The sequence below is a fragment of the Suillus discolor genome (assembly GCF_016758755.1).
Source record: "Suillus discolor strain FC423 chromosome Unknown F5147scaffold_3, whole genome shotgun sequence".
NCBI lineage: Eukaryota > Fungi > Basidiomycota > Agaricomycetes > Boletales > Suillaceae > Suillus > Suillus discolor.
In genome coordinates, this window is record NW_024541250.1 from 229,503 (window position 1) to 238,484 (window position 8,982).

Sequence of the window (8,982 nt, forward strand, 5' to 3'; positions counted from 1 at the left end):
ACAATTTTTCTTGCCGCTCGAGTCGAGCAATAGAAATCTTAGCATGATATAGGGGGGTTTCTTGTAAATTGCTGTTTGTAACATGATAGCGTCCAGATGGCCCGACAGCTTTGACTGAAAATTTTGACAGTAGAAGTAACTTCCACGCACGGTTCTGAGTCTGCTGCGTGGGGTATTTGAGAAGAGCTCAGCAACAGTATGCGATGCAATTGTGTTAGCGCATGATGTGTGATTGCAACGAATTTTGTACACGGACATGATATAAGTTAACACGCAAGAGCAGCCACGAAAGCTACTGCTGAAAGTGAGCTTGGGTACAATATACATCTTTGTCAAGAGTTCTTCAGTTCTTCCTTGGTTCTCGTCAGCGTCGCTCCATCAACACCTGGCTCCAATACATCGAACAATAGAATTATCGCTTTACTCCTCTCCAGGCAGATGTGCCCCCAATAGGCATACCGAAGCTCCCAAAAGCAGCAGCAGCGCTTGGCGGAGTCCCAACATCGCTGGTTGGACTAGTGATGCCTCCCGTCGATCCTTTATGACCATGAGCTGCAACGCCGAACGAGGAGCGGAAGGAAGACGCCGGAGCGGACTGTATGGAGATGAATTTATTAGGTAGCGGTCGGTCATCTGTGTTGTACTGATAAGGAACCGTTATCAGTTGTGTTCCTATAAGGTGGCTAAGAACTAACCTGGAACTCGAGACCAATATTATCCGCTTCGGAGACGTCTAGAAGCTTTATAAGCTTTCTTCCTATCCCATTCAGCCTCTCGACGTCATCTTTGCTCCTCGTCCATACTTGAATTCTGTCGACCTTGCTCCGAAGACTAACCACCGCACCACAAATCTCGTCCCCTTCCTCGAGCTCTTCACCAACCAGCGCCATCGCAAGCCATTGCCAGCAGCGGTCTAGAAGTGCAGGATTATTCTTCATTGTCAGAACCCACTTGCCACCGTTGGAGTTCGCTGGATCCTCCCACATCGGCTTAATTCCCGATTTAAAAATGTGGTAGTTGGAATTACGGTCCAGTTTGGAGGGTGGTTTCAGCCAATTGAAGTACCGGCAGAAGCACTCCACCGTATTGAATTCTCCAATGACAGTCAGACCAGCTTCATAGTCTTCTGTCTCAGGTGGAGCTGAAAGGAAGGGTGTGCCGCTCTCTTCAGTAGGTGCCTTTTGATGAGCGAAGGGTGCTTTGGATTTCGTGTCATGGTAGATAGTCCTGCGCATGTAATTAGACGATAGCGCGGTAGACACATAATAAGAATATTCACCAAGGAAACTGTAACGGATGCTCTGGTGCTTTCATGGTAGCTCCTGGTGTCTTCGGATCCTCCACCAGCTCAGCTTCCGGCGGACGCGCAGACCCGTCAACGCTCAGCGATCTCGCTTTAGCCAAATGCGCCGTTATCGCGTCAAGAGATGGAATATTCTTATACCCCTTCACCTTCTTCTCTTTCAACTCCTGATTAAGCTCTTTAAGGTTCTCCTGTGTCAAAGGTTCTGAAGAGGCCAGTGGCGCATCCTCTGGTATCGATGGAGTTGTGGATTTCGGTGGTGTGGCGGCAGTTGTAGCGGTGAGCGCCGGAGACACCGAGCGAGTGGAAGGAGCATTAACGGCTATCGAGTCGTTCGTGGACGTCGTAGACAATGAGGTCTGCGATCCCGTGCGCAGGAGTGAAGCAGCGAGACGTGGGCGAGCTGGGGATGACGACGGCGTGTTTGCACCGCTGCCAAGATTGATGCGAGCAGCGAGCTGGTTCAAGGATGGCGGACGGACAGATGCTCGCTCAGGCTTTGGAGCGTGCATGGACGCTTGCAACGAGTTTGGTGGACTGGACATGGTGGTTAGACGCAAGTCAGCGATGACTCCAGATCAATCAACCGACAACAATACATCAACACCGCATTCAAGCTTTGACATCGTTTCAGGGACTCGCTGTCTGTCAAATTTTTCGACTTTCCCTTCGATTGTTCCACCGATTTGCGATCTTTTGGCGTCGTCAGAAAATAGGAATGTGATGGTGTAGGAATAGGTTTAAATATCCTGGCGAGTTCGATGTCGTAAACGCCTCATTTACTTGGAAACTAAGTTACCGCTCAGCTATCAAGTTCTTTCAAAGTGCGCTTGGCTGGAGGGATCCGCAAGCTCTAGAGCAAGTCCTTGCCAGTTTGAAATTTGTTCAGAATCTTCAGATGGAGTCCCTCAATTCAGGTGTCGTTGCGACCCACTACACGCAAATGCTACTAAATGATCTTACTACTACTGCCAAATTCAAAGCCAACGATTTCAGTACGGAACCCTCAGCTCCCCGATAACTCATTGCTCTGTCTGGTAATCTACAGTCACTTAAAGGTGGGTCCCTCACTGTCGCTGTGTCGTTTGAGTCCGTCCTGACTGATCATGATGAAGTTGCATGTTTATTATACTCGGTCACGTGGTACGTAATGCTTGACGCTGGCAGCATACGGTTCACACATGGAAGCTCAAGAACGTAACTCTTCGCTACTCACGCTCAATATACACTATCCACTAATTATAAGTAGGTTGCACCGGTACAGCGTAGGATTGGAAGTATTTAGTGTGCATAATAAAAATAGAAAATGCATGTCCCGATGGGGAAATTTGAAAAAGCTTACTGCTTTTCACCAACTAATGAGCGCACACGGGCAGTGTGACGCAAAGATTGACGGGCCTGATCAAGAGGATCATACTACACTGCATGAAACTACAGATTAATTGTTGTGGCAGGGGATGAGGTGGGAGTCAGCAGATTCTGATTGTACCACAGATACTTGAGAAGCACATCAAGTGCAGTTGGTTCTCGCCACTGTCTCGACTGAGGGTAACTGACATTGTCTAGATATGTATATACCAGTATTATCACACAAAACACCATGTTACACAATCATACAACAGTTCCACATCGCGAATCTACCTTGACAAACATTTCAAGCAACCTTCACAGCCCAGACACCTCTTCTCCTCTCCGAATCGGACCCTCATTGATCATGATGGTATGCTTGCATCATCAAGGTCTAGCTGAAAACAAACGAATAAGCGGGAGTGATGCCACAACGTGGCGGTGAAACGTACGCAAGCGATGATTTAGAGCGATTTCAAGAACTGCCTCGATTGACTCTGCCTTTGCCTGAGAGCACAAAGATTTCTTTTCCTTTGCCTGAGAGCATTGGAAATCTTCTTTTGCCTTTGCCTGAGAGTGTTCAAAAGCTTCTTTTGCCTTCCTCTTGAAGGGTTCAAACAGCAACTTTGCCATCCAAGCAGGCAGATTTCCTTGATATGGATAGACAACAGTCCTCACAGCTTCTTCATATGCGTAGGTGGCAGTCGCCACAGCTTCTTCATACGCCTGAATGGCAGGACTCACACCTTTCCTGACAGCAGCTGCATGCAGAGATGCCATGTACTGCTCGAGAGCAACATGAAATGAGGGATCAGACTCCTTGTCCTGAAGATAGCACCGCTTGTCGAAAATGTAGAAAGAATGTTTGAAGATAATGACAACAGCTAAATGGTCAATGATAAGCAGGTTCATCGCAATGTAGCCTTAAAATTCACCAGAAGTGAGCTGAACAAGATTCTCCAAGGGTGATGAGTCGGAGGCCTGGCAGATTCGCAACATGAGAAATGTATTTACAATCTGTAACCAATTAAACATACTGCACAGAGTAGCCTAGATCGTATCTCTACACGGTGATCTTCACCAAGCTGCTCCTATTGATGGATCAGCGATGTCATTCACTAGCAAGGCTCTGGACTCACTATCTATTGAAGGATGTGGGATTTCAATGATAAGCAAATCTCGAACTCAATGGAGGATCAGCACACTGACTTTCTGGCAATGGATGAGTAATGCCATTGGTGAACAGAGCTAGAGCTCGGATGAGGATGAGGATCGAGGGACTCACGTGCTGTCAACGGATCAATGATGTCATTGGTCAGCAACGCTCGGACTCAATGGCAGATGAACACACTCATGAGCTGTCAACAGGGATCAGCGATTTCATTAGTCAGTGGTGCTCCAATTCGACTGCGGATGGATGCGCTTACATCCTGTGAATGGATGGTCGATGTCCTCAGTCAGTATGGCTCGCGTTCAATGGTAGATCAAGAAACTCACAATCTGTCAACAAAGCGGTGTTGTGTTCGGTCAGTGAGGGCGACGTAGAATCAATACACCCACATCCTAACAATAAATCAGTGATTGCATTGGTAAGGAAGGCAGGAGATCAACAAAGGATGATCACACTCACAAGCTGTCAATGAATAGACGATATCTTCTATCAGTAGCTGAAAGTCGGTGGAGGATCAATGTACTGACCTCCTGGCGATAGATGATCAATTGCATTGGTCAGGAATGCTTGAACTCGACAAAGAATCAATGAGCTGACTTGCTATCAACATATCAGCGGATGATGGCTTGATTCAGGAAGGCTACACTTGATGGAGGATCAAACACTCACACACTTTGAGCAGTGAGCAAAGACTTCAATCAGCATGGCTTGAGCTCATTGAAGGAGGATCAAAAACTCACATGCTTTGGGTAGTGGGCAACGACCTGGATCAGCATAGCTCGAGCTCAGACGAGGATCAACACACTCACATTCTGCGAACGGTGGGCGACGACTTGGATCAGCATGGCTCTTGCTTGAATGAGGATCGACACACTCACCAACTGCGAATGGTGGGTGACGACTCAGATCAGCATGGCTCTTGGTTGAATGAGGATCGACACACTCACGTTCTGCGAACGGTGTGTGACGACTTGGATCAGCATGGCTCTTGGTCGAATGAGGATCGACACACTCATGTTCTGCGAACGGTGGGCAGCGACTCGGATCAGCATAGCTTGAATTCGAACGAGGATCGACACACGTACGCCCTGTAAGTAAACACCCAATGTAAATGAGAGCAATGTTCGAACTTTACGATAATCTTACCTGAATGTGTGGAAACCAGGCGCCCAAAAACCCGATTGTCCTCTGATAACCTTCAGATGTTGTTGTCTCTGCGTAGTCTAAACTTGTTGGGAGTATTCTGTGCAATATCAGTCACTAACGCTTGCGGCAGGTGAATGAGTCCATGGGTAGTTACCTCTCAACTGCATATTTCATGCAGATCTCCAGGTTGCTCTGCTGGGTCGAGACGAATAATTGCTGAAGCACTTCATTATCCAGAGTTCCAGCTGTACTCTCGATGAGTGTCCTGCAATCTGCATCATCCTTCTCCATGTCTAATAGATCAAAGGTCATTGTGTATCACGACTCGTCGACGAAACAGCTTACTAGAAAGGCATACATGGCATTTTTGAGGCCATCACACTTCCTTGAGAACCTTCAATTGTGGCCCGTTAGGGAATGACTCTTCGGCTTTTTTCGGGGCCAGTTCCTTAGTGTCTTTCCGAGATCTTCCTTCCGCCCTTAGCTTGCTGAATTCGACGTCGTATAGGGCGTCAAACTTTGTGAATAAAACTATCACCGGTACTGAGGATTGTGATTCTGCGCATTAGTCGAATGTCAATGAGGATGGGATATGAAAACATACTGCTTCCTGTGTCGCACTCAGAGAAGAATTTATTTTCACCTGCAGTGAACGACCTGCATGCTTTGTCCATGGGAATGCAGTACCTATGTCAAATCTGTGAGGTAACGCATTGTCACGATTGATCGGTTGCAATTACCAGATAGCATGTAGTTGATTCGTTATTTTGATTTCCTTAGAACAGCTCATGATGAATGCCTTGACCTTTTCAAATTCGTCTGCACCGCCTGCCTCAAAACCCTGTGAATCATGGAAAATGAATCCCAGGTTACTTTTGAACACCATTTCAATCTCAATGTCGTGTAGTCCGCGCTGAGAAGACGTCAGCTCATGACATCGACTAAGAGCACACCTTACCTCCCTAGATGCCGTTAAAACTCCAACATCGATCTGATGTCGATGAGTCAGTACCATACTCCTACTAGCAATGTGATGCCTACCTGTTCCCCGCACTGTTGTATATTTTTGGATTATCCCGCGTGTTGTAAACTCTCTGGAGTATCGTCGTTTTTCCTGCATTCGCTCTTCCTATAACGAGGATTCGAAAGCAACCGATTTTCTCTCTTATCCTTGAGGAATCCATGGGGGAAGTGGTAGTAAATGTGAGTCACGGAGAAGCGTTGATGTAGCCTTATAACCATTGCAGGGTGTGAACCCGGCAAATACCCAACCCTAAGCTGGCATCTAGATTCCGAGTCAGTACTTGGGCAATGGGCAATGTTATTAATATAGGAGAGCTGTGTACCACGAGGCGCACGAAGTGTGTTGGCACTTAGGGTTTCAATTCATTAGTTAACTGTCATAGGCGTGGCAGCTTGTAGTACTTGTCCAGGCCTATGATAACCTGGCTATGCTCGACACGCTAGCTGAGCTTTTCCCCAAAAGATGTTGCGTCCATCATTGGACCAGTTTGTTTGTGAGCTTTTGTGCCGAGTCCATGTCTTTGTTGCACCATCTGTTTGCGCAAGTTTCCAGTCAGCTAAAAGACAGACAGTTCCTTCATTTACCCTTGAACTTGAAGAACCCTCATGCCAAGTCCAACTCAACTAGTGCTGCCGAAGTTCGGTTTGGTCTGGTTCTTAGGCCTCTAAATGCGAACCCCGAACTGGACCTATGGTCCGGTTCGGGCAAGGAGGGCGAACATTGGACCGGACCCTTGCAAACACGTTCACAAGTGTTCGAACCCCCAAACACATGGAAATCACTGGGCTTACGGGTACTACCCGTACTGTACCGTATATCATACAATGTATTCAAAATGTTCGACGGTACGGTACGGGTCACTGTACGGTCATATGACCAGCTATACGGTCATATGGGAGATGAAACAACATCACTAGCACTCGCGGTGGGAGAACAGAGAACAGTGGGCATTGAGGTAGGTTGGGAGTGGGCAGCGCACCTTGTTTGTCTCCTCGACAACTTTCTTTCTCCCATTCCTCTTCTCCTTTCTCTTTTCCCCAGCGTCTTCCTTTCTCCTTCACCAAAGTGTTGTCCGCATTCAGCCTTAGCCACACCAGCATTTGCTGGCGTGTGTTGGGCGCATGCGCTAGACACTGGTTGTTGCTGGAGTGGGGTAGTGGTTGCAGCAGGTGGTGGTGGTGGTGGTGGTGGCACAGTTGATGCTGGTGGTGGTGGCGGCACAGTTGATGCTGGTGGTGGTGGCGGCACAGTTGATGCTGGTGGTGATGTGGGCGGGAGAGTTTACAACATAAATGTCCTGCATAAACAGATTAGCAATCTGTTTGGAACGGCTGAGGCGATTCAAGTATTAAAGACCCCCATCCAGAGCCGAGTCTACATGCGCAGCGTACCTAGATAGTCCTCGTATGTCACTTCTAGTAATGGCATGCTGAAGGTTTGGCAGCATTGGGTTCAAAACAGGCTTCTAGAAACATGTGAGATGGAGAGAGATGTTCGCCATGAGACTTTCTCACTGCCACCAAAGTAGTCCACTGTCAGATGCACCTGGCGCTAGTTGCAGATCTGAGCACTTTGCATGGTGAGTGGCTGCAAACAATACATAGACGAGAGTGGTTACAGGCACCCAGCACGAGGGAGTGGATAGAGACATCCAGCAGGAGGGAGTGGCTGGAAACACCAAACACGAGGGAGTGGCTGGAAACACCCAGCACGAGGGAGTGGATAGAGACACCCAGCAGGAGGGAGTGGCTGAAAACACAACACGGGATGGTGTGGCTGGAAACACCAAGTGCGAGGGAGTGGCTGGAGACACCCAGCGGGTGGAAGTGGTAGGAGACACTCATCGGGAGGAAGTTAACTATTTCTCGCATGAGTCAGGGGGTAACAGACATGCAAGATCTTCAGCGAACTGCAAGAACCAGAGGAAAGATTATCAGTCCTAGTATAGATAAATAGCAATAAGGGTGAGTGGATCATCTTCAGAAGTCCCACTCGGTTCAAATGGGTTCGGACGGGTTCGGACGGGTTCAGTATTTTCAGGCATCAGCTGAACCCCGAACCTGATAATGGGTTCGGTTCTTGCAATATGTCGAACCTGGAACCGAACCTACGGTCCGGTTTGGAAGGGTTCAGGTCCGAACCAAAGTTCTGAACTGGACTCCGGCAGCACTAGACTCAACAGCTATATCACATACCATGTTTTCTATGAGTCCGACTGCACAGTGTTGGCCAGAAGTTCGATGGGCGATATTAATATTGATATGGCTGTATACCATGAGGCAACCCTGTGCAATGCTGAGGTGCACACGACAAGTCCTTGCAAGGCCAACGACTCGGATATTTGAAATTGGTTCGCAAGCGGAGTGTGGAGTTAGATTTAATTTTATGTAACAGAGAACTTCGTGCAGCGGCTGTGCAGCATATGGGTTCTCTTCTCTGCCTACTATTGGCAGGTTAATTCTAGCAAGCTCCGGTGTCCTGTCTGCAGCCTGCTTTCTTTCAGATTTTCTTTTCTGCTACAAACTCCGGTAACCTCCAACGGCCCAGATCCTTGTGTGCACCAAAGGCATTGAAGTCTGGTGTGGAAGCCGGCTATGAGTAGAGAGCACTGGCACACTGATCTCTCAAGCTCACTTGTGTAGGAAGTTCACTGTTATGAACTTTTGTTAGGTTCCTTACCCCAAACCTTGATAAGTAAAGGAACCATTCACCCAGTCACCATGACGCCTTCTACCAGTGGCGAGCGTGAGCACCATCCTTGCCAACACCTGCTGCCGTGCGCATGTAGATTCCTGCACTTTCGTGGACATGGATACTTGCATTGACGCAGGTGCTTACACCGACGTGGACTCCTGCATTGACGCAGATGCCCGCTGTAGAGACTCATGCCTCTCATTGTGCAATATGGCAGTTTTCACTGGGGAGTACATGGCACGAACTTGTAGCATCACTCTGTGTGCTACCTGCAGCTATCTCTATATGAGGCGCAGC

The 8,982-nt window shown here is 48.1% G+C and overlaps 3 protein-coding genes across 3 annotated transcripts; all 3 read right to left on the reverse strand.

Moving 5' to 3' along the window:
• Nucleotides 1-62: 62 nt before the first annotated feature.
• Nucleotides 63-1,901, reverse strand: F5147DRAFT_666459 (translation initiation factor eIF 4e-like domain-containing protein). Its single transcript, XM_041435162.1, has 3 exons — nt 1,280-1,901; nt 696-1,227; nt 63-643 (listed from the first exon to the last, which is right to left on the reverse strand). The coding sequence occupies exons 1-3, from the start codon at nt 1,846-1,848 to the stop codon at nt 413-415; spliced, it is 1,332 nt and encodes a 443-aa protein (XP_041298821.1). The 5' UTR covers nt 1,849-1,901; the 3' UTR covers nt 63-412.
• Nucleotides 1,902-2,734: 833 nt separating this feature from the next.
• On the reverse strand, nt 2,735-3,562 carry F5147DRAFT_647866 (uncharacterized protein; the record flags this gene model as incomplete). The annotated part of the gene is made up of 2 exons (XM_041433245.1): nt 2,735-2,865; nt 3,103-3,562. 2 exons carry the CDS (start codon nt 3,560-3,562, stop codon nt 2,735-2,737), a joined length of 591 nt encoding a protein of 196 aa, XP_041298822.1.
• Nucleotides 3,563-5,703: 2,141 nt separating this feature from the next.
• F5147DRAFT_565093 (uncharacterized protein) lies at nt 5,704-6,151 on the reverse strand (the record flags this gene model as incomplete). Its single annotated transcript, XM_041430739.1, has 2 exons — nt 5,704-5,920; nt 6,009-6,151. The coding sequence occupies 2 exons, from the start codon at nt 6,149-6,151 to the stop codon at nt 5,704-5,706; spliced, it is 360 nt and encodes a 119-aa protein (XP_041298823.1).
• Between the last annotated feature and the right edge of the window lie 2,831 nt (nt 6,152-8,982).